A 24,061-nucleotide genomic window follows, 5' to 3' on the forward strand; every position below is an offset into this window, starting at 1 on the left:
CACAGGGATTTAAGGCAGGCCACTTGATAAGTGGTAGGTCCTCTTACCTCTTTGTGTGTGGGCTCCTTTGGATTATCACTGTCCCTTCACTTCTTTACAGGGGAATGATAAGCATGTGCCTGTCAGGGTGATTGGGAAGAAAACACATTCTTTCTCCATGATAAAATCACTTGATTTGGTTATAGGGCTTTGTGTTTCCTTTATTTTGATTACATGAAGGAAAAGGGCAACAAGGAGACTAGGGAATGGTGAAAGGCGAGGCTGGATGGCATTCCTTAGCCATCACTCGTTCAGCAAAACTTTGGAGCATGAGCTTTTCATGTTAACAGTACTTCCTACCCGTTTAAAATACAGCATGCAGATTTTCTGCTGCGCCTGAGCTTGCAATGCTCAGCACCTTCAAGATCTGTCTCAGCTGTCCTTGAGAACGACCTGGGTTAGTAGGGTGGGATTATTCAGTCAGTGGTATTTTGGTTTTATTTTCCATTTTCCTTCTTGTACAAATGAAAGGAAGCTTTAATTAGGACAAAAGATCTCTCCCTGCTCCCATCCTTCATCCAGGATGTTGGATTTTCAAAGTTTATTTTAAGCATTTGAGGTAAGCAATAGTGGGTTCAGATGAAATTATGTTAAAATCTTTTACCTGAAGTATTTTGAAAAGTAAAGAGAGCCATCAGGGACTTCTTGAAAAGACTCTTCTTTCATTTTATTTTTTTCTGCATGGCAGTTTCCTCCTTTGCATTGGCTGGTGGTGGATATTTCAAGGATGTTTATATATTGGTGTGGAAATACATTTTTTTGGTTAAGGAATGTGTATTTTTATTGCTAGATAGTGCAACAGTACAAATATTAAGTATTTCTTGTGTGCATTGCTAAAAGGGTTTGCCCAAAAAGTAATAAAACAACTTCTATACAACCAAAATGTTGACTGATTTGTTTTTCTTGAATAATTGGGCTACAATGCACAAATCTTAGCCAAATATTTTTCGTCTGCTTTTTAAGAGTTGTCTTCATTGCAAACACCATAGCATTTGCATTCTTGGACCGTTCTGCTGCTGTAATATGTGTTTGATGCCTGTCTTCAGTGGGGTTACAGACTTTGCTTTGTTTTCTCTTTTAGGTTTTCACATCACATGATTCCTGGTCCTCCAGGCCCTCACACAACTGGAATCCCTCACCCAGCTATTGTAACACCTCAAGTAAAACAGGAACATCTGCACAATGACAGTGAGCTAATGCATGTGTGAGTCTGCCTTTCTGCTCTATAGCCCTTAATGAATAAATGTTTGAGAACTAACTCTATCTGAAGAAGAGTCAAAGATGCTTTAAAAAAGTGCATTTCATGACCTCTTTACATTTTAACTCTTCTCCTATAACTAAAGCAGGGACTGTGGGCTACTGTTTACTAAAGGTAATGAGAAGCCATTTTTCATTCCAGTCCAGCACTTTTAAGCTGTTGGTAACAGCCATCTTGATTCGGTAATAATCATGGACCTGTCCAGTTGTGACTGGTGCTTGAGTGTGAACTCATGAACTTCTGCTGGAAAAGTTCTTACCTGCAAAATTCGCTAGTAAAAAGCAGTCTCATTGCTTAGTACTCAAAGGCAAAAGACCTAGGAAAAAAGAAGGTAAAGAAAATAGCTTCTTCATTAGAGGAAGCTATTTTCCTGCCTGAAGCAGTGGTCTTTTAGGGTACCATGGATAGCCTTTCAAAAAGAGAATTGAGACAATTTTGGAGCAGATTCACAGATGAAATGTTACTTGATAGCAAATGTCAACCTGATGTCCTCCCTGAGTATTGAACTAAAAGATATGAAAGTGGAGGGGACATGACCACTGAAATTCTCCTTCCTACTACTTGAGTGCTACTGTACCCACAAGTTAGTAATTTTCTACTGGATCTTTTTAGGTTGAAGGCAAATTAATGCTTTTTTTCCTTTCCTTTCCCTTTCTCAACCACGTTTTAGGAAGCCTCAGCATGAACAGAGAAAAGAACAGGAGCCAAAAAGACCTCATATTAAGAAACCTCTGAATGCTTTCATGTTGTACATGAAAGAAATGAGAGCAAACGTTGTAGCAGAGTGTACTTTGAAAGAAAGCGCAGCTATCAACCAGATCCTTGGCAGAAGGGTATGTACAGGAGGGTTTGTGAGTGCTCACGTGTGCTGCTAATTTGTGTTTCCCTTTAGCTGGGTTAACTTTCTGCTTCAGGTGATAACTTATGTGCAACTACCAAATTAGCTATAGAAGATAAAATATGCAACAAAAATAAAAGCAGTATCTTGATTTTCTTTTTTCATCATTAGGAACGTCATCAAATTTGTGTTTGTTCCACTCACATTATGGTGTCAGCATCTCAGACATGAAATATCCTGAGTTACACATAGAAGGAGCATTTAAATCACATTCTGGATCCTCCCTTAGGATGCTGTCCATCAGGGCAGGAAGGGATCATTCAAAGATGAACACTGGATGCCACTGAAACTCAAAAGTGAATATAACATGGTCCAGTTGTAGTTGTGCGGGTTGGGAGGGACCCACAGAGTGGTTGTCCAACATCTGCACAAAGCAGGTCCAGTTACATCAGGTTGCTCAGGAACCTTCCCAGACAAGTTTTGAATGTCACTGAAGTCATCAGCCGAGTACTGATGATCCCAGTTCATGTACCAGAGCCTTGCTGAGTGCTGTATGCTTCTGTGGCATTGTAGTTGTGTTTTGTACTTTCCACATTCACAAAAAACCCTATGCAGGCCAACTCAGTACAGCCTTTGTCTTCTCTGCCAGTGTTGTTCTTCCAAGAAAAGACAGCAGAGGTAAATGCCCATTTTGCAATTGACTCCCAGAAACAAGGAAAGGTGTGACTTTTGTATCAATTGAGTTTGAGTAAGGATTATTCAAATTCCCAGTGAACACCTCCTTCTGATCACTGACCAAGGCAGTATTGAGGCACTGTGACTCTGAAAACCCTGTATTTTAAGTGGGAAATCTATACATGATCTTAAAATTCTCCTTTTATATTACAGTTGGAAGACTTCCCCCTCCAAACAGAGCAGAAATCTACTGGTACTTGTCCCAGTTCATGTATTCTTACAGTTTCTGTTGTTTTTGTTACCTCCCCTTAAAGGACATCTTGGTACTTGCCTTTTCCATGCTTTCATGCAAGCCTCTAGGATCTTGGAGTTGGACTTGATGATCCTTGAGAGTCCCTTTCAACTCACAGTATTCTGTGATCTGTGAACTACCCTTACAGGTGATGGCAGTCCCCAAATGATTGATCTTAGTTGTGTCAGCCTTGTTTTCTTGGCCTGAACCAGGGCAGTGGCTTATTTATCTCTGTTTTGGTAAGGAATCAGCCTCAGGGCTTTTTTTGCCATGCTTTTTTTTGCAGCTTGGACTCCTCTTTTCAAGTTACTGTTCTCCATGAAAGTACTTCAAATTCCACTTTTCCTGTGATGCAAATGAGGCATGAGTTATCCAATTGCTTGGACATTAATTATTGTCAACGGTTTTGTGTTTAGTCGTCCTGGTTATTATTTACCCTGTGCTGTCCCAGAGGAGGAACCACCTCTGTTCTCATGAGCTGACACTTTGCATACTGCCAGGCTCCCTGATACCACAGCATTGTGCTCACCACCTTCCAGTTTTAGAATGTGCATGTGGAATTTGGGAGTTGCAGACAGGCTGCACTGCTGTGCTCTCAATAACACATCCACCTTGCCAAGTCAAGGCAGACAAGAGTTTTAGTTCACATCCTCCAATGTGAACCAAACAACATATTAAAACATACAAATGTGATCTGATCTGAAATCTTAGTTCTGTATGTTAGTCTTGTATGAGTGTCTTAATGATTTCTTAATGATTGTTTGTCTTTTTGGATTTTTTTAATCACTTCTTCTCCCCTTCCCCATGGATGTTGTCGAACAAGAAGATGCATCTAATGCTGCAGCAGTGGAACTTAATTCTAAATAAGAGGCCTTTACTCTCCTTGGTTCAGGTCTATGATAGACGTTTCAACAAGATGTTTCAACAAGAACAAAATTACTAGATACTAATGTAACTGGTGCCTTTCCAAATGTGCAGGTTGTGAGGTATTTTTGCATTTTATTTTGCCAGGTGTTTTTATTTTTAAGTACATGAAACCAGGAAATTTATTCCTGCTTGGCTACAAAGGTCAACTCATGTAACTTGTAAGATTGTAGTTGTGTGATTTCTTTATCTGTGAAAATTTGCAGTTGCCATTTTCTTTTTCAATCAGAAAGCAGGTACCTTAAAGTTCAATACTTAGAAGTTGATTTTTAGAAAAAGGGTGCTGGTGCACAAAAAGCTTCTGTGTTGGCATTGAAAACTTGTATCTAGTTGCTGCTTGAAACCAAGACAGCAGACCCTTCTGTCAAGGGGAGATTGCTGCCCTTTAAAAGCAGCACAAACCCTTTCTCAGTTCTATCAGGACCTAAAGGCTGTTTTGTTGCTGGTTTTTTGTTGGGGTTTGCTTTTGTTTGTTTGTTGTTGTTTTTTTTAAGTAGTGTTGGGAGAGCACAGTTCTGTGAGCAGATTATTTGGTAAGCCATGTTTCCATAAATAATTTTGTCTTGCTCAAGGCACTTGGCAGTTGCAGAGCTGACAAATGCTTGAAAGTCATTAATAAACACAGGTGCTTGTAATTGCTAATGGATTTCATTTTTGCAGTGGGGAAGGACTGAATCAAAGTCACTAAAACACTTGCTCAAGTCATCTGTTGCCTAGATATAAGTTAGTTCCTAGTCTAAAGGTGTGTTTATTTTGTTTGCAGTGGCATGCTCTCTCCCGTGAAGAACAAGCAAAATATTATGAACTAGCTCGTAAAGAAAGGCAGCTACACATGCAGCTTTATCCAGGCTGGTCTGCAAGAGACAACTATGTAAGTCACTCACTTGAAGGTTCTTTTAAAAAATACACTTTCTTTTTATATCTGCTAAAATTATTATTGTTTCTTCTTTTTCTCAGTAACTTGGGGAAAATTCTGGATGAAGGGATGGTAAACATATGTATAACATAAACCTTATATTTGTTTTCACTTCAAGCACCCAGAAAACTTAGGATTTTGTTGTTGTTGAGATGCTTCTTAGGAAATTCACAGTTTTTGAGGGGAAAAAGTAGCATGGAAAGTTTTCTTCCTAAGACAGTGGCCAATATTGTCTGGAAGCTCATGTTGTACTGTACAGCTGTGAATTTTCCATCATTTTCTATCTGATCACTTATTATGCAGAAATCTTTCTCAGAGCTGAGATAAAACGGATGTCTTGCCTTCAAGAGAACTGGGTCTCAATGCAGATTGAACTGCAGCTGAAATTAAGTCAGAACAGTCCATCTGTGCAAATCTTGTATAAGTAACCTTCATGGTAGAGCCTGCTGTTATACATAGATATATGTATATGTTAAGAAGTTTTCTTACAGTTACTCCTGTTTGATAGTTAAATATCAAATAGCCTGCACTGCATGGTTACACTCTGGTGCCTACAATGAGCTGTCAGTGTAGCCAGATATGATGAAATCAAACTCAGAAGCTGCAGTCCTGAGAGACTGATCCTAACCTGATATCTGAGCCTCCTTCTGTCCTTCCATTAGGTGCGACACTATCCACTGGGATAGGAAATGTACATGCTATATCTGGCTCAATTTTCCTTCTGCATTAGGGGGACAGTAGTTTTTCTCTACTTCAGTGATGTCTTTGGACATTAAGGATTGAGGTACTTAAACACAGTGTTAACAGAAACTGTAGGAACTGGCACAGAATGCATTGACACAGAAACTGTGTGATTATCTCCGAAGGAAATGCCCTGGTCTTGCTGACATGCATGCCCAGTTTTGTAAGCACAGACACAACTGACAGCCCTAGCAGCTTCTTTCTGTCTGTTTTATATGGCAAATAAACTGTCCTGACAGTACACAGGTAGAGTTTATTTCTAGTAGCCAGACCATGTCAACAGAGCTGCCTTGAAATATAGCTGGGAACAAACAAGGTCTTAAGGAAAGACTCCCTGGAAACAAAGGGGTGTAGCTTGTCCCAAATTTACTTGCTGGAAAATCACACCACTTTGGAGTCTTGTCAGTTTGTGCTTACTGGACATCAGGCTTCAAGATGGTCCTGCGATGTTTGGTCATGTGGGGTTTGAGAACCTTGTGTTCTGCCCCAGCCTGTGCCATGCAGCACAAGCAGCGGACCTGCGGGTTCTTAAATGCCTTGACAGACATTTAGAGTGTGTGAGGTGGCACGTATGAGTTACCTCTTTGATGTGCTTCCAGCCTACATCCTGTGTGGAAGTATAGCTCTGACATACTCCAGTCCTGTATGCTACAATGAAGAACTCTGCTAGCTTCCTCTTGCAGCCTTCCCCTCTGCCTCTCCAGGAATGCACATGTTCTGCAGTGGTGGTCAATCAGTGATCATAGGAGAGCACAGTTTATCACTGAAAACTTTTCAGATATATGGCATCTTTTTTTTTTTTTTTTTTTTTCTGTTCATTTTTCCTAACTTAAGCAGTCAAAAAGTGAAATAATTTTCACTTTTTGACTGCTTAAGGCAAAAAGTAATTATTTAGCACAGGTATTACTCCACTATTTTGAGGGTTGGAAGTGACTTAGGGGTGGTTCTTCTGTTTCACAAAATGGTGCAAGTAAAAAATGCGTACTGTTTGGTTTTAGTTCTTCTATATTGGTTTGCCTGGTTATTCAGGATTTTAGGAATTCAAAGAAAATGTTAAACATTGTTATTCAACTGTTGAAACTATCTTTTTCATATGTTTTTATTACTGATACGCAAAGCAGTCATGCAAAATTGGGTGAGACATGAGAATCACAATGTTTTCACAATGTGAGGGTCTGTGTGTGCTGCAGTTGTCAGAAAATATTTTACTTGGGAATGCTGACAATTAGTTTTCAGCCCAGTCTTCTGTTTGTTCACTTGTGTTATCTCATAGGTAGATCTCGGATCAGCTTTCAGTTTATGTTTTAGCACTTGAAGTCAAACTGACATAGAGAATAAAAAAAATTTTCCTCCCATGACTTTTCCATGTTAACATCTGCATGAATGCACTTTCCTCTCTAAAAAAGTACTGCCTTGGTGCCTAAGTGATAAAGCATATTGCTAGGATTGCTAGGAGTTCCCCAGAGCCCTTGGAATGTGTTTTCCAATTTCTAGTCTCACTGGCAACTTCTAGTGCTCACAAGGCATTGCCCAGCCCTGTTGCCAGCCTTGGGATAAATAAGGACAGGAGCTTGAGAGTCAGGCAGGCCCAGGCTGTCAGAGCAGAATGGAGGCTACTTAAGTTCATGTGCTGGAGCTTCACCACAGCCTGTATTTAGAGTCCTCCCTTGCTGTCTGTCACTCAGTGAGCACTGCAGGGGTTGAGGTGGTTTCTCACATCACACACGGTCCATCCCTGCACCTTGCAGGTCCAGCTCATGGAAAGATGTATCCCAGCACCTCAGCCCTTCCCCTCTGAGGCCACTGTGTGTGTGGCATGCTCTGTGCTGAGACATGCAGCTGCCAGCCACGAGAGTGGGGGGGCCAGAGGATGGGCAGCAGGCTGCAGCCCTGCTCACAGAAACTGCACAGCCTTTGCCAGAGCTCATCTGTTGCAGCCTGTCTGGAAGCTTCTTTAAAATACAAACTGATATGATTTTTTCTTAAAACACACACACAAAACTTTCACTGATTATAGAGGGCAATAAAGACAAGACATATGAAGGAATATCAGTGGTGGTTAGGGTGATGCAAAATGATTGAGGTTTAAAATCGTGTGTCTAAGCTGACCTTTTGTTTCAGTTGACAGACTGTGTGAAGCAGGAGCTGTGGCCACTTCCATAGATGGGGTGCAGAAGACGGCTGAGTGTGTAGGTTGGCAGGCTGTGGCCAGTGTGGTCTCTCAGAAAGACAGCTGCCAGGCATTCATTTGAGTTCTGCACTTCAGCCATGTTAAGGGTGCTCTGCTGTACAGTCCCTGCTGTTTGGTTATTGCAGAGTGTGCTCTCCGGGCACAGCCACACCAGACTTGGCTTTTGTTCAGGTACCAGCATTATCAGAACAGTTTTAGTTGGCTGGTTTGCACCCTGGGGACAAGTCATGGTTGTCCTAGGTACTTTCAACACCCTGTCTGCTCCTACCATGTATGACAGTGTAAATATTTGAATGTGTGAAGAGTTCTTATAAGAGCCATAAATTATGATATCAACATACGTGTCATCAGATTATTGAGCGTGAGAAGTCTTTTCAGTGCTTGCGGCTGTCAGTGTTACTTGAAAAACTGCCAGAAATCGTAATTCCATGTGGATATAAATACATGTATTGCTGATGTGCATATTTCTCCATAGATGCTCAGAGCAAACTTTGCTACCATTGAACTAGTTAAAAGTGGGATAGAAAAGCTATCCTGAAAATAATTGGGATTTTCCCTCTAACATTTTCAGTGTCCAGATGACTTTTGCTGTGAGGTAAGTGACAAAAAAGAAGTTCTGTGAATGTAATGGCATGATAAAATTTCCTATTTTCCAGGGGAAGAAAAAGAAGAGGAAGAGAGAAAAGTTGCAGGAATCAGCATCAGGTAGGCCATGACCACCCCTTACTTGCCATTCACCTCAGGTATATTTTAGAAACCAGGGCTTGCGCTATTTAATTTTTACGAGCTTTTGTCTAACCCTTGCTTCTGATGGATGTTTTAAGATACTTCACTTGGAATGTAAGCTTGTGAACATGCACACAGCTCCTGCCTCCTTTCCCTTACACCTTTCTGAGCAGCAGTCCTGACGGCACCAACATCTTTGGCTGAACTTACGCATTGCTGCAATCACTGTCCTGTTTTACCTTTGCTTTTTTCCTCAATCCGTGTTGTATCATCTTTAGACTTAACTATGTCTCAAATACTTGTGTGGTATTTTTGGGCACTGGAAACTTTACACAGACCTTTTGTAGTAACTGTATTTTATCTCACTGTATTTGACATTTCTTTGTACACTAACAGCTGCTAGTAGGTTGGCTAAAAGCATCAGTGAGGTCTCCTCATTGCCTTTAAAATATATATAAAGAAACACCCTGTTTTCCCCAATACAAAATGGCTGGTATAAGAACCATAAAAAAACCCAAACAACGAAACCAAAAAACACACTCAAAAAAATTCCATGTAACACTGTAGCAAACAAACTTACTTGGAATGTGCAAAAACTCTGTAACAGAAATTTGTTAAAGGAAAACAATCTTCTACAGGTACAGGCCCCAGAATGACAGCTGCCTACATCTGAAGCATGGTAAGAACATCTCTAAAGCTTTCCTGCTGATAAAACTGAATTGTAAAATAAGCCTTCTTATAAATTTTATGCAACAATATGAATTTAGCAAAAATTGCAGAGCTATCATATCCCAAAGCTAATGTTACTTTGATTACTGATGGTTTTTATACCGGCTATCTATTAGGAGTTCACCATTTCACTGCTTAACCATAATATTTTCAAATTGATCACACCTCACTGACTCACTGCAAGTCTGCCTGTGAACCAGGGATGGGTTTATTAAGTGATGCAAGCCCTCCCAGACTGTCACAGCTCATAAGAGCAGGGTAGATGCTGGCTTTGAAACACATTTTATGTCCTGACATCAACAAGATTCTGCCTGGCTGGGTACACCTTTTTAAAAAATTCATTCACCTGTATACTAACAAAACACCTGCTAAGAAAATGGGACTGTATTTCAGTTGTTTCAAGAATTTCTCCCACAGCTGTATCGTGGTATTTCATGTGTGGTGCAGGTTGGGGTTTTTTGTGGTTGTATTTCCAGCATGTGTTTTCTTTCTTTATATCATATTACCTGCACTGAGGGTGGAATGATTAGTGATTACACATGTGCAGTAATACCATCTAGTCAGCTTGTGAGTGCACACAGTACCACAGTCAGATTCTAATTTCCCAGTGTCTGTGTCGGAAGGCTGATTCTTCTCTTTCTCTCTGTGTGATGTATTTTCTAGTAAGAAAGGCATTAATTTGAAATAATAGTTGCTTCTAAACTGTCTAATTAACCCAGATTGTACTTGGGAGATCCCCAAGAATTCCAAGAATCATGCTAAAAAAAAAACAAACAAAAAACTTTTCAAAATCACCTATGCACTGTATCACAAATGGGCTCTGTCCTCTCTTCCTCTGCCTTGTTTGGCCACTGTGGCACTCAAGAGTAGTCAGCAAACAGTCCTGTTGGCCCTCTGCTCTGCTTGGACTTTAAGCCTGAGAAAGCCAACTTCACTTTCTTTCCTCTGTGCAGTGTGTCAGTCAGCAGTCAGCATGATTCAGGCCTCTTCTGAAGTTATGCCATTATGCTGGTTAGTCTAAACTGGGTTAAGACAGGACTTTGGTAGTTTGTTTGTTGGGTTTTTTTCAAGCTGAAGTAGAGTGAAAAGGCAAAATGTGTGCTCTTTTTTCTTCCTAATAAGCAGAAGTTTTTCAGGCAAGCAGGCAGCCTTGCCCTTTGCAATGTGCCTGAGTCATGCTGATTTGAGATGTGGATTGCAGTGTTGGGGTTCTGTAGCCTATACAACAAATGTAGCTGTAAAATATCGTTACTTAGAGCATTATACCTACTAAAAAATAAAGTGCTTTAACTTTGAGTTTTATAATTGATATTTCAGTTTAGTTGCCCAGGTCCATGACTGTTGTGAATATTTTTCACTTTGATCTTAACACAGTACCAGTAGGCAAAATACCCATAATTTAATCTGAACTCATGCAGAGCACTTGATTAGGATTGGAATACAACTAAGGTTCAAGTGACAGCATAAAAACAGGGAATATTTTGTTTCTTGGATGCCTTACAGTCTTGCCTATGCTGACCTATTTTTGTTGGAGTTTCTCTGCATTTTCTGTATCACAGGTTGAATGTTCTGAGTGTGGGGGTTTTTTCTCTCCCTTTGACCTTTACACTCCTGCCTTCTTGTGTCCTCTTAGGCTTTGAACAGTGTGGAAACGGTTGACAATATCTGTCTCTCTATCTTCAGGCAATTTGTAACACAGAGTCTGAGAACAGTAGTATGTTCTTCAGGGAAGTGCGCTGTTGAGTCCATATATGCATGTGAAGGCAGCCTCACTAAGTGTTTCATGCTGAGTGAATGATCTGCACTGGAGATGTACAGATGTGTTCTTGCTGAAAGTAGATGCACAGAACGATTTAGAGAACCTTAATCAACCAGACTTCAAAGCAAACTTCTGAAGGTTAAGACTCTTGCCCTCTGCAAGCCTAATCCAAAGAATGTTTTGCCTACAAGCATAATATCTTACCAGGCCCACAGCAGAGCTGTTGTAGTCTTTACTGGATGGAGATAATAAGTTTGGGAATAGCTTTCTTACTGGCATGGATGGTGTAAGGAAGAGGGAGAAGGAGGGTGGGAGGTCTGGGAAGGAGACAAGCGTTCTGTTATCTGAGAAGAATCAGAAATGAGTAGGTGGCAAGACCAAAGAAAGAATCTCAAGATCAGCACAAAGGAGATCAGCCAGGGCTGTAATTACGGTGATGTAAGTGAGAAGGATGAAATGGTGGGAGGGTTGTGTGGTGGGATGTTCAGAGGAAAGTAACGGAAGAGACATGCAAACAGACATGATTTAAGATACTGTGAAAGTTTTGGGTGTGGGGTTTTTCTTGGGTTTTTTTTTTGTCCTTGAACATTCAGCCAGTAATTGATTTTTAAGGTGGACCTGTAGTCCTGCTTTTTGACTTGAACATGATTAGAGCGGTAAAGTCAAGGCTGGTAGCATTAAGTTGCCCCTTTTCCAAGAGTTGTACACAGCAGGAGGTATCTTATGGCTTCACTGCTTAGGATTTAACTGAGTTCTCTAATCTCCAATCTACTGAATGGCCTATTTGTAAAACACTTTAGAGTGCTCTAGGAATACTGTGACCCTCTGCACCAGTCTTTGCTGTATTTCCTGGGTTACTCCAAAGAGTGTACTTCAAGAGTTGTGGAACTGTCCCAGGAAGGATTTTGTTTGCAGTTGGCATGGCCCAACACAGTTTGAAATAACTGATTTATTGAAAAAATAACTCTTATTTATTCTTTTCTTTTCAAGAGTGGAATTAGACCTGATAATGCTAAAAATAAATTGAGGCAAAGCCAGGGAGGGAAGGGGAAATGAGGAAAGCTAAGATAAAGGACAATGTAGAGATCACCCATTGAGCACCTTTCTGAAAGGTGTTTTTTTTACTTTAAGCACAGCCTTCGAGGGGATTTGTAAATAGGACCAATTCTGTCTTGGAAGTGGAGATTTCTAATTTCCTATCAAATCTGACTTTTGGAAGAAAAAAAAAAAGGTGATTTTTAACATCTCTTGCGTATTTTGAAATCAGTAAGGGCATAGAAGGGTACTAACAAAAATTCCTCTTCGTTCTGCAGCATGGAAATACTTAATTTCTTATGGCTTGCTCTGTACAGAACTCCAAAAGGCATATCATTCAACATATGGCAGGATGGAATTGGAAAACTACATAATGTAACACTGTGTTTTGGCATATCTTCAAGGGTTAAAAAGAGTGATAGAGGAGCTTAATAGACATCTGAAAACCTGTGAGAAGTTTATTTGTGGCTTGCAAAATTCCATGACAATTAGCATCTACATTAGCAAAGCTTTCAAAGCCAAAAAAAAAATTAACTAATACTGATTTGAAATCAGAAGTACTTAAAAGGATCAGATTAAGACTGTTTAACTTTGAACAATGAATTATCTTAACATTTTAAACTTCCTATGTGGAAATTAGAGCCAAATTTCAGCACAGAAGTGAGTTTTAGGCAGTAATTTATGACTGGATTATGTTTTTCCTATTACATAAAATTAAAAAGGAGTGAGGCTGTGAAAGCAGACTATAAAGTGGACCAGTCCACAGCCAGAATAGTGTGGAAAATAAGTGTCTGATGACTGTGGTCATGGTTGACCATGGGTTTCTGGCCAGCATCTGAGAAAACAAGATGCAAAGAGGATGTGGTACCTTCCTTTCTGAGGCATGTTTTCAAACCTGGGTTTTCCAGTGCTCTTGAAATTGCTCCTGGAGTAGTTCAAATTGAAACAAATGCTCCACCCCTTCCCATAGCTCTTGACTGCTCAGAAGCTTTAAACAGTGGAAGAGAACTTGCACAGAAGTTTGTCTCTATGAGAATGTGTGTGGTGATAGTGGTGCAGAAATTTGTCCTGATTTGCTTTAAAAATTGTTTCCTGTGTGACCCATACTTCCCTATTCCCCATTTTGCCCATGAATAGTGGCCTTCAGCACAGGCAAGAAGGACAGAATGAGCAGAAGAAAATTTTCTGGATTAAAATATTTGTATTATTTCACATAGGCATAAAATTTCCATAGAAAACGAGTATAGCTCCCCATAGAAAAATTTTATAGCCCTCAGACAGATTATGGTTAGGACTGAAAGGGACCTTAAAAATCATCTTGTTCCAATGCCCCCCCCTCGCCATAGCCAGGGACAGCTTCCACTTCACCAGGTTATTCAAAGCCTCATCAAATTTGGCCTTGAACACTTCCAGAGATGGGGCAGCTTCTCTGGGCCTCACCACCGTCACATTAAAGAATTTTCTTCGTAATATCCAATCTAAACCTATCCTCTGTCAGTTTAAAGCCATTCCTCCTTGTTCTATCACTACATGCCACTGTAAGAAGTCCCTCTCCAGCTTTCCTGTAGGCCCCCTTTAGGAACTGGGAGGCTGTTCTAAGGTTTCACTGGAACTTTCTCCAGGCTGAACAAGCCCAACTCTCTCAGCCTATCTGCAGAGGAGAGCCGCTCCAGCCCTCTGAGCACCTTTGTGGCCTCCTTTGGGACCAGTCCAACACGTCCATGTGCTGTTATTGCTGGGGACCCCAGAGCTGGATGTAGCACTGCAGGTGGGGTCTCACCAGAGCAGAGCAGAGGGGCAGAATCCCTTCCCCTTCTCTGATGACCATGGTGCTTTGGATACAGCCCAGGATACAACTCACTTTCTGGGCTGTGAGTGCACATGGCTGAGTCCCTTTGACCAACACCCCCAAGTCTTTCTCCACAGGGCTGCTCTCAGTCCATTCTCCACCCAGCTTGTATTTGTGCTTGGGATTGACCTGCCTGCATCCCTCTGCATGTCATTCTGTCCCTCCTGTGTGTCCCTCCAGAAACTTAATTCTGACCTGACACTGATCTTGCTGGGGTGAAAGACAGAAGCCCTCCTCTCTTCGAGGCTCTCTGACATCAAGGAAAAGGTCAGAAGAGCAAACCTGAAGAGAAGCCGTGGCCCCCATGCAGGTGGCAGGTACAGAGGGGCACTGACACCTGCTGGAGTGGTGCAGCAGAGCAGACCCAGGTCCCTGCTTCCCGTTATCATCTCTTGTGAAGGATAGGGAAAGGAAGGGAAGGAAGCAAGGAAGGGCTATTTTCAGTGCAGTCATGCTGTGGGAGGGGTAAGTGAGGGTAGTAGCAAAGCATAGGTTTTACAAATTAAAGAACATCAGAACACTTTCAACTAGATAGTCAGCATAGATATGGAATTAGAGAAATAAGAAAAAATTGTAAGGATTATTCCAAAGTAAGTGCAGCATAGTCAGTTATGAAGCTGATCTTCATATTTTCATATTTTAAATTTACACTGACAAATGGAAAAAATAGGTAATTCAGGAGGTTAATATATGTGTTTGTTTTTGCAGAACCTACTGTGAAATTAATGATGCTTAATGAAGTTTGAATTCACAAGTGATCAAAAACCCCTTCTTGTTTCACTTCTGAGGTGTTAGCAGTAGGCGGCTTGGGCAAGAATGAAGGAGAGCAGTGGGACAACTATTGTTCTAACTCTTCCTGTGGGATAGGGTGGGGACAGGGAGTTGACTGCTGGTGCACCATTCTTCTCTGGATAAAAACGGTGTATTTTGGTGGATTTAGTAAACTCACCACCAGACTGAGAAGTCTAAGGTCACGAGAAAAACTCTGTAGAAACAAACTGTTTCATAAATAAGATGTAAGGTTTTGAAGTGTTGTTTCATTTCCAATGAGAAGCAAACTTCAGAATTTTAGTGTTTTTCTCAGGCCTGCATTGCAGTTTCACTTTTTTTAGTGTATTTACATGAAAAATTTCAAAATGAGTTTTTGATAGTGTTCCTGATGAGCTAGAAAGCAAGCTTTTATGACACTGTCAAAGTCGTTCCCATTTGTTTGTGGAGACTAAGTGTGGGTGAAATCTGTCTTGTAATTTCAACAGACTTATATTCAACTGCAGTTCTATCACAACTTACCAAACCCTAGTATACCCTAGCACTGAGTTTTGCTTCCATTTGCCTCTGATCTTAGAGATTATGTTTAAAGAGTTCTTCTGATATACATGAATGCAAACCTAGCCGTCCTGAAGACAAAACTAACCAAAAGAACAGAACAAAACCAAAGAGCCTTAACCATGATATTGCAAAAGCCACTGCTAATAGATCAAACCTTCTCATGCCAGTCAGTTCCTTAATCCTCCACTTTAAGAATTCTTTATGCAAGTCATCTTCTAAATATCTGATCCTATACCTGCTTGTTAAGACTGTACCATACAGACAGTTTTGAAAGCTTGTAGCTTGGACAGCTGTACAAGGAAGGAAGCTCATAGCATGGCCAGCTGAAGCACCACTGTCTGGCCAGTTAAAACGTGAGCCTGGCAAGTCAGTGAGATGTTATGGGCTTTAGTAAGAGTTTTCAGGAGAAGAGCTTTCAGCTCCTCCTTCCAGAGGTAGGAGCAAATGTTCACACCAGTGAAGGTGTCACTGACACTGGGGAATAGTTTGTGAGCAGGGTTAGAGGCAACTGGGGAAAATGGTACCAGCGACTATCTCTGAATTGGTGTTCTTGCCACAGGCATCAGTGCGGTGGGATCAGGGCTTGAAGAGAGCTAAGTAGGCTTAAGTGAGCAGAGAGACAGAATTTCTAAAGTTGCTTCCTCCTTGCAAAATTACAGGATATGTGTTCCCTCATTAATATTAAGTTGTATCAGAGTTAAACTCAGGAGTTATGAGAGCCTTCTATCTATCCTTCCTCTCAGGGATACCTGAAATTGCATATGGTAAAATATTATTGCCAAAATAACTACACAGGATTGATTTCTATGGTGTAAAGGCAAATGCATATACTAGGTGGGACTACATTTTGATGAGGAGTTGGTTTTGTTCACATATGTGGGTCTTTTGAGGTATACAGACTTCCTGTTGTGTATTTTGGACCAGTAGAGATTTTATGATGAGATGAGTTAATTGCATCAAAGTGAAGTTGGTATGTTTGAATTCTGCAGTGGTTTCTGTGTACTGTTTTCTTATGCTTGTAGTGTTGCTCTGTGGATGCTTGTGTGTAGAAGAGTTGATGGAAGCTTAAGAAGATATTCAGGTTACATGTACTGACTTGCCTTTGGTTTAATGAAAGCAACTATTTAAATTATTTCATGTATCTGAAGATTTAACTGTTGAGATTGTCTTTCAAAGTACTGTAAATTCTAACCTATGTTTAATTGTGGCAGGAAAAAAAATATCTACAAAGGAAACTGTACCCATGTTATTTCTTTCTTCTGAAAGAATTTTCACTTATTGCTTTAGCAATACCTCATGTTCTTCTCTGTTACAGCTGGTGAAAACTGAAGTAGCAATTTCAGTGCTCCTAGCTCTCAGTCTAGAAAACAAGTAATTAAAAAAAATAGTCTTCTGAATATTTATTATATGCCATAAAGATACAGAAAGGAGACAAGCTGGTTTCTTCCTCCCTCTTCCTCGCCTTTAGGATACTGTTCCACTTTAAGAAGCTGCTAGAGACAGCTGTCTAGAGGCAATCTGGTTTTTATTATAAACATGGAGCCTCTCTCCCCTCCCACACCCGACAGGAAAAACATGTCTTGGGTCTTCAGTAAGATAATTTTAAAGATTCTAGCTAAGTGATAGAGCTTGTAGTTTTGTGCTGCCTACACTGGGGGCCTTTGATAAGAGCCACACCTGCTTGGCATCATTGCCGTCAGCTGCACAAAACGGGAACCCTAAAATACCTGGGCGTTTTCTGTGCTGAAACTTATCTGCTCTGGAAGAGGTCTCTGGCTTGGGAAGGCTGCGGGAGGAATATTCCTGCTACTCACTTAATGCATCTAGCTGAGGTCAAACTATGAGGACAGAAGTTAGGACTCCAGGCTCCACCTGTAATTAAGGAGAGGTATTTTCAGGGACAGTTAATTCAGGGCGTTTAAAACAGCGGTGAATAATTTGCTGTTGGAGTCTCCATTCACAGCAGCAATGGACCAAGGTTAAAAGTAGCAAGGGGGATGGAGGGGTTAGACCAAGAAAAACATCATAGTAACATAGTTTCAACATGGCAGCATCTGTTACAGTTTTATGGTACAATTTTATGTCATTTCTTTGAATACAAAGGGCAGCTTAAAACGTTTCCTCTGCTGCCTGCTGGTATCCAGCTCTTACAGAGAGGGCTTTTTCCTGTCTCCCGTAGGTCTCTCCATCCATGTTGTGTAACAGCTTGTAGGACCCTGCAGCAAATTGGATTACTTAAATGACTGGGGTTTTGTTGGGAGGTGCTTTTTTGTTTAGAAACAACAAGGGTTGTGGAGTGTTTGTTTGTGTTTGCCCTGAACATCTCAAGGATCTGGTTTGGGCTAAACCCACAAACCATGGCACAGCTGGGCAGGAAGAGGAGCAGACTGCAGCGCCGGCATCTATCTGCTTGCGCCTGAAACCCTTCCCAGCTCTGCTGTTAAAGAAAATACAGAGGGACTTCACAAAAACCATGAACTGCCCTGATAAATAATGCCCTGGTTTTGCATAGCCGCGTTTCTGGAGTACTAAATAAACCATGGCAGGCAGTGAGTCGAACATGTTCGTTTTGGACTTACTTACAAAGAAAATGATTGTTTCAGCTTTTGGGTCCCTAAATTTGCCATATTATTTGAAGTACTGGATTAAAAGACACGTTTGGAGATGAACTTTTTTCTTAAAAAAAAAAAAAATACACTTAACTGCCTGTTATATGTAGTCTTTTGTCTCCTTAGAACTGTATCCAAACAATGTGACAGGGAAAGGTGTGGGGAAAAAGATAGCTCATTTAAAATGTTTACTATCCCTTGCCCTCTGTGAAGGGTTAGTATCTCTTTTACTCTATGCTTATTCCTGTACTGACCTGGATATTTCTGACCTTTTCTGTAGCCTTTTCTGATTAGCATGACCTGGATGAAGCCGCATAATTCTCTCCCTTGTTCTAGAAAAGTTAAAAGACCAGAGGAAGAGGAAGAGAACAAGACCTTTGCAGACCCACCCTTCATCCATCTCCTTCTGAAGCACGGGGAGGACTTCAGATCCCCTTGTGATCCCCTCAGCTACTGAGTCCCGGCTTGATAGGAAAATTTAGTTTTACTAATTCCTGAATTAGTTTTATCAATTCGATAGTAAGGCTTTTCTTTTTGCACTTCATCATTCTTAAATCTTATGTCTGTTTCTTACTGGAGGTGTTGTTTTCTTTTTCTTATTCCCCTTTCTTCCTGCAGTCAGATGTACACTGCAAATGGCACAGACAGTGCCTCCTATTGTGGCTCAGGCTCAAGACTTCACATATGTAAAATGTGACTTGCAGCACTTTCTTTGAAGCCTAACCACAGCCAGGGAGCTGTAATTGCAGTCTTTGATTTGTGCCGACTTCACTTGTGGATTGGGCTTTGCTAGGGCATGCCTCGCCTGGCGAGACTTCAGCTGCAGCCCCCCAGTGAAGCCTTAGATGTGGGAAGTCTTCAGTCTCCTTAGCACATGCCTGTGGTTTCTTGAAAAGAATCCTGATTTGACCTGTTTTATATCTGTAAGGCAACACCATCATCACTCATATTTTTTAGGTATTATTTGGTTTATCAGAAGTAGAAGCAATTTCCAGCGTGTAGCCTTAATGTGCAGCAGGGGAAAGGCTGGGTTCTAGATGCTGTTTTCAGGATAGCTACTCTATAATTTGCTGTACTGCTTGGAAATAAAAATACATGGGGCTTCCCTGTGCCTGTCCCCTTTCAGAATCACTGTGGTGTCTGCAGCCTCTCTAGAGGAGCTGGGCATAGTTAGGAGCTATGGAAAGGAGGCAGGCACTGCAAAAGCTGCCTGTGGATTGAGAAAGAAGCAATGGCCACTGTTGGAAAAAGCTGAGGGCCAGAGCAAGGCCATGGTCGTTATTTTAACCTCCTGACTTCAAAGACAGCTTGCTGGTAAGGGAAGGGGGGAGGAGGCAGGGAACCATCTCAACAGAAGAGCATTTCATTTCCTTCAGTGAAGTAGACATTCCTGGCTGCTAATGGGGAGTAGCTCTGAATCACAGCGCTTGTATCAGACTGCTGTGAACTACTGGCCTGGCGCCTCAAGGCCATTCCTCAACAGGAAGCTGAATGTTTTCATGTAAGACTGAGAGGAAAACCTTCCCAGGAAGAGCAACCTGGACCAAACCTTTGAAAAGCCGGGATGAAAAGGCACAAAATAAATATAAAGCTGCAGGGTGCTCTCCCCAGTGTGTCTATGCTGTTTGCTTGGCCTCTCTTTCTTCGTGCTCCTTGGAAAGGTAGAGCCCTTCGTAGCTCTTTGATCCACACGTGTTACGGAGCACTGCGCTACTTTATAAAAAATTTAAAAAAGGCAGGAAACTCAGGAGGCTTTTTTTAGTTGGGACATGGGCTGGTTTTATGAGGAAATAGGAACTGAATTAGTCAATACAGACCACCTCTGTTGAAACTGCTGGTTTGCCAGTGGACTTTTAGCTGTGCTGTTTAAGAGGCCTCAGTGGCTTTAAATGTCCTTTTGTGGCTACCAGCAACAGATGTAAGTTATTCCTTATGTATCAGGGATGGCACTACGTGGGCAACAAGGGAGTCTGCATCAAATCTAAGCTATACAGAGCATTTTGCTATAAATTCACACTGGTCTCTTCTACCTTAGTCTGCAGCTAAACTTAAGTGTCCTCAACTTTCCTTTCCACTATAACAACAGCTACATGGGTGACCTCTGATAAGGAGTCAACTTGTTTAGTAAGATTCTGGGGCCTCAGCTTCTGCTGATTAAAATCAAAGGGTACAAAATCAGTTTTAGAGGCTTTCTACCCTGGACTGCATGAGGCAGTGTAACTCCTTACTCAGGAGCTGCCACACTACTCAGCCACTTTGTGTGGTAATGGTTTACATGGAAGATGCAGCAGATGGGAGGTAGGTGCTTAGTTACAAATGGCCATGGTTTAAATACTGCTGAAACGTAATGCAATGTAATTTGCTGATTAATTCAGCTTGTGGCTCTTGCAGGCTTAAGCAGTCTATCTATCATGATTAGTCTAAAAGAAGTTTGACTTGTGGTTCAAACCATTTCTTCATAAACTTGTTCTGTCTTGCCTTGCGTGACTCAAGGTGCTGGCAGTGTATCTTTATGTGACTAAGCATTTTGTGTCTCTTCTGGTGAAAAATCATTTACCTTCTCCACTGAACTGCATTCTTGTGTGAATTTTGATCACTCAAAAGCTTTGCTCATTGAACCTTCTACTTATTTGGCAGTTGAGTAGTACATAGAAACCTAGAGGTTAATGTTGATTTTTCTGAGATACCAATAATCCCCAAACAGTTATTGGAGAGCATGTGTCCATGTGTGGAAAAACATCTGACTTGTTAGAGAGATTTTCGGTGGAGACCCTGTTATAACCCATTTGTCTGGATCAGAATGGCAAGGGTGATGGTTGAGTTGGCAATTTCATAAATCAGCTAATGTAACCCTGAGACCTAGACTGTTCCCCTCTGGATGAGCAATTCCTATTAGGCCTGTATTGTGGGCCATTTCACATACTCTAAGAATCCTTCCAAGATCTAGTGAACTTTACTGCTATGAAGGAGGTCTGTGGTTCTTACACAGCTAGAAGATGTGCCCTACCCCACTGAAGAGCAGAACAAATCCTCCCCAGTCATGAGGATGGATGGTAGAATCAGTGTTCACACAAGCCTCATCCACTACATTCCTCTACCAAACTGCTTGCAGAAGACAGCTTTTTTCCATTTCTGCAGGGAGTAGCACTTGAGGCTCTGAAATAGAGGTTAATTGACCTCAACCACTGCACTGCAGTACTAAAGCCCGAGGATGTCTAATTTTGTAATGGTATCTGGGTCAAATGTTGTAGATAAATGAAATCCACTACTAAAGGGAAGAAAATCTGTAATATGCTGGATGTTTAAAACCCCACCTTTCTAGTTGGTATCTCTTTACAATGCAAAGTACTTTCCATAAATATAGTTGCAACTTCAACCAAAAGCAAGTAGTAATAAATTCTGCATTTAACTTTGACTTTGTAATGCACATTCCACTAATAGAACTGTAAGAATTACAGTGACCCATCACCAGCTTGTTTGAAGAATTATTTTTTTTAAAGGCTTCAGATAGTCTTTATCACACTCTCTCTTTCTCTCTCTTCCCCTCCCCCCACTTCCCTGTAGGTGGGAAAAGAAATGCTTTCTCAACTTGCAAAGCAAAGGCGGCGACACCAGGACCTCTTCTGGAGATGGAAGCTTGTTAAACCCTAGGTGTGTCCTTCATCCGCACAGACCACCCCCAAGGAGTCTGTCTAGGATGTCATTCACCCTGATGTCACTGCTAGAGACACTGAATCATAAAGACAATCACTGCCAAAATCCTTCACTATCACGAGGTCCAGCCCCGATATAAATAGAGCAAATGAGCTCCTGGGTCAGCAGAGCAGCTTTTGTCTTCACCTCTGCCTTGCACTCTTAAGCCCCGTCTCATCTGTGTCCATAATTGAGTCAGCAAACACAGTAGCATGGCTGTCTGTGCCTGCTTCAGCCAGCAGAATTATGTAGACCACAGCTGCCCCATACAGCACATCGAGGGATGAAATTTGCCTGGACCAGGATGACGCGCTCAACCTTTTTTATTTAATGGTGCGACAGGATCAATTTTGGTTTTAGCTTTTTTTAAGAAACTTGAATGCTTTTATATTTTAACTTTTAGTTTGTAATTTCTTTGGTGTATATTTTACTAGGTATGAGCTTAAACAAGTGTCAGAAATCTGAAATACTTTTTAAATAAAAGAGTTTTTCTTTTTTTTTTTTTCTGCCAGAGGAAAAATCTGTATGGAAAAAGGTGGCTGTTTTGTTAAACTATTTGTAACAAATAGTGGCCTCAGTCTATATAATACAGTGTCCTATAGAACTAAATAAATGTAACAACAGTCAGCTGGTCAGTAGACATGTTAGTCTTGCATCATCTACTCTGTAAACATAAGCAATACACCCAGCAAATCTGACTGCAGTGAGTTCTCTTTCTCACCCATTCCCCTTCTCCTTGTAAAAAGCCCAGCACTTGAATTATTACTTCAATTGTTCTGTATTTGTATCTGTTTTTGTTAGCCTGTTAGTGGGATTTTATGCCAGTTGTTGAAATGAGCATTGATGTACCCATTTTTTAAAATAGTAAGGCACAGCCTTTGCCAAAAATACTGTCAACCAATTTTTTTTTGTCATTCCAGTTTGAGTTAATGTGCTGAGCATTTGTTTTTTAATAAAAGCTTTGTAATAAAATGAAAGTTAACTGTCTTTAAAATTGTCTTAAAAAATGAAACAAAAAACGGTTTTTGCTAGAATCCCTCAAAGGTGGAAGCGAGCTCAGGAAGGCAGTCACTTGTAAGGCTGAAAACTTTTGGCTCAGTCTCTTGTTGTAGGAAATACAATGTGTCTGTTTGGCTGTTTGCTCACCTGAAATGATTTTGGAAAATTACTGTTCCTTTGAAAAGTGAGCAGAAGTCTCAGTTCCATACCAGGAATGGGAAGGCTCAGTGGTCCCTTGTGTTGCACAGTTAGCTTTGGCCTAAGTGGAAGTATTAAGCATCCCTCCATCATCATTTTCCTATTAGCAGAATATTAGGGAAGAGAGCAGTGGTTTTAGGCTGATGATTATGAATATGGTTTTGCTTCTTTCTGGATGTGCTCCATGCACATCAAGAGGTAGAGGCCTACAGTTAAATTTCTTGTAGCTGCATAAATTATTCCTCAGTCAAGAACTGAGCTGGCTGCAGAATCAGCTGTGCAAGGCCTGGTTTCATGGTCTGAGATCCAGAGTCAGCATGGCCTGCCTATTGCCAGTGGTGCCTGGGAGATGTTCCTGCCATAGCAAGCAGCACAGCTGCCCACTTCTACAAAGGGATGTAAAAAATCCCAGACACTGGAGCCATAGATGGAACTACATCAATTTGTGAATGAAAAAGAAATATTATGAACTGTACATTGAATCAGCATTCTTTATATTCCAGCTCCCAAATCTTGTTTGGTGTGAGACTGGACTGAGTCAAGCTTAAGCTACAAGAACTGACATAGGTCAGTTACTGCCTAAGGAAGCTTTGGAACTGGATTGTTTATAAATGACCCTTTAACTTGGTTGCATAAGAAATTTCATAATTAGAAATGTTATAAAACAACTTCCTCTTAAACCAGTGTGCACTGCACACAAGCCCAGATTTAAGGCTGTAACCAGCATATTAGTTCTTGAAATATTTATTTCTAGCAACTGGTGATTATGTTAAAAAAAAAAAAAAAAAAAAAAAAAAAAAAAAAAAAAAAAAAAGTGACCAGGCTTTCATATGGCAGGAGAAAATATCTCTTGAGAGAATAGCAACTGTATACTGGAGTTTTGCAAGACTTGGCTATGTTTCCATTCAATTATCCCAGCCTTTGCTGGAAACCTGTCTGGCTTTTGGTTTGGGGTTTGGTTTTGTTTTTTAAAGGGGAAAAACGGCAAGTACTTGGTGCTGTAATTGTTCTAAATCAAGGATTACTGCAGTGAGATCTGCAAATTACATGTTCCAAAGACAACAGATCTCTTTAGAATTTTATAAAACATGACTACTTTGTTTAGATTTTGTAATAGCTATTTAAAGACCATTTATCCATTCTGAAAAAAAATTGTTCCTAAAGGAAATGTCAGCTTCATGTAGCACATTGTCCCCAATACACTGTTGTGAACTGTTGCCTCCCTTAAGGACGAAAGGTCTTTCAGCTGTAATAGTGAAGA

The 24,061-nt window shown here is 40.8% G+C and overlaps 2 protein-coding genes across 7 annotated transcripts in view; both read left to right on the plus strand.

Annotated features, from left to right (window-relative positions):
- Positions 1–22,580, plus strand: part of LEF1 (lymphoid enhancer binding factor 1) — a 71,044-nt gene extending 48,464 nt beyond the window's left edge. For 4 of the 6 annotated variants that reach the window (XM_072928534.1, XM_072928535.1, XM_072928536.1 and 1 more), the window contains 5 exons: positions 1,121–1,243; positions 1,968–2,130; positions 4,790–4,897; positions 8,531–8,579; positions 21,475–22,580. In XM_072928534.1, coding sequence (XP_072784635.1) covers positions 1,121–1,243; positions 1,968–2,130; positions 4,790–4,897; positions 8,531–8,579; positions 21,475–21,554 — 523 coding nt within the window. In that variant the 3' untranslated portion in view covers positions 21,555–22,580. Of the gene's footprint in view, positions 1–1,120; positions 1,244–1,967; positions 2,131–4,789; positions 4,898–8,530; positions 8,580–9,238; positions 9,280–21,474 lie in introns of all 6 variants that reach the window. The other 2 variants (XM_030271605.4, XM_012573394.5) reach the window with 1 other exon arrangement.
- Positions 22,581–23,473: 893 nt separating this feature from the next.
- Positions 23,474–24,061, plus strand: part of DKK2 (dickkopf WNT signaling pathway inhibitor 2) — a 327,752-nt gene continuing 327,164 nt past the window's right edge. The window contains exon 1 of the mRNA XM_072928537.1: positions 23,474–23,614. The gene's annotated coding sequence lies outside the window, so the exon portion shown is untranslated. The remainder of the gene's footprint in view (positions 23,615–24,061) is intronic.

This window comes from Taeniopygia guttata, chromosome 4, assembly GCF_048771995.1.
Source record: "Taeniopygia guttata chromosome 4, bTaeGut7.mat, whole genome shotgun sequence".
Lineage (NCBI taxonomy): Eukaryota > Metazoa > Chordata > Aves > Passeriformes > Estrildidae > Taeniopygia > Taeniopygia guttata.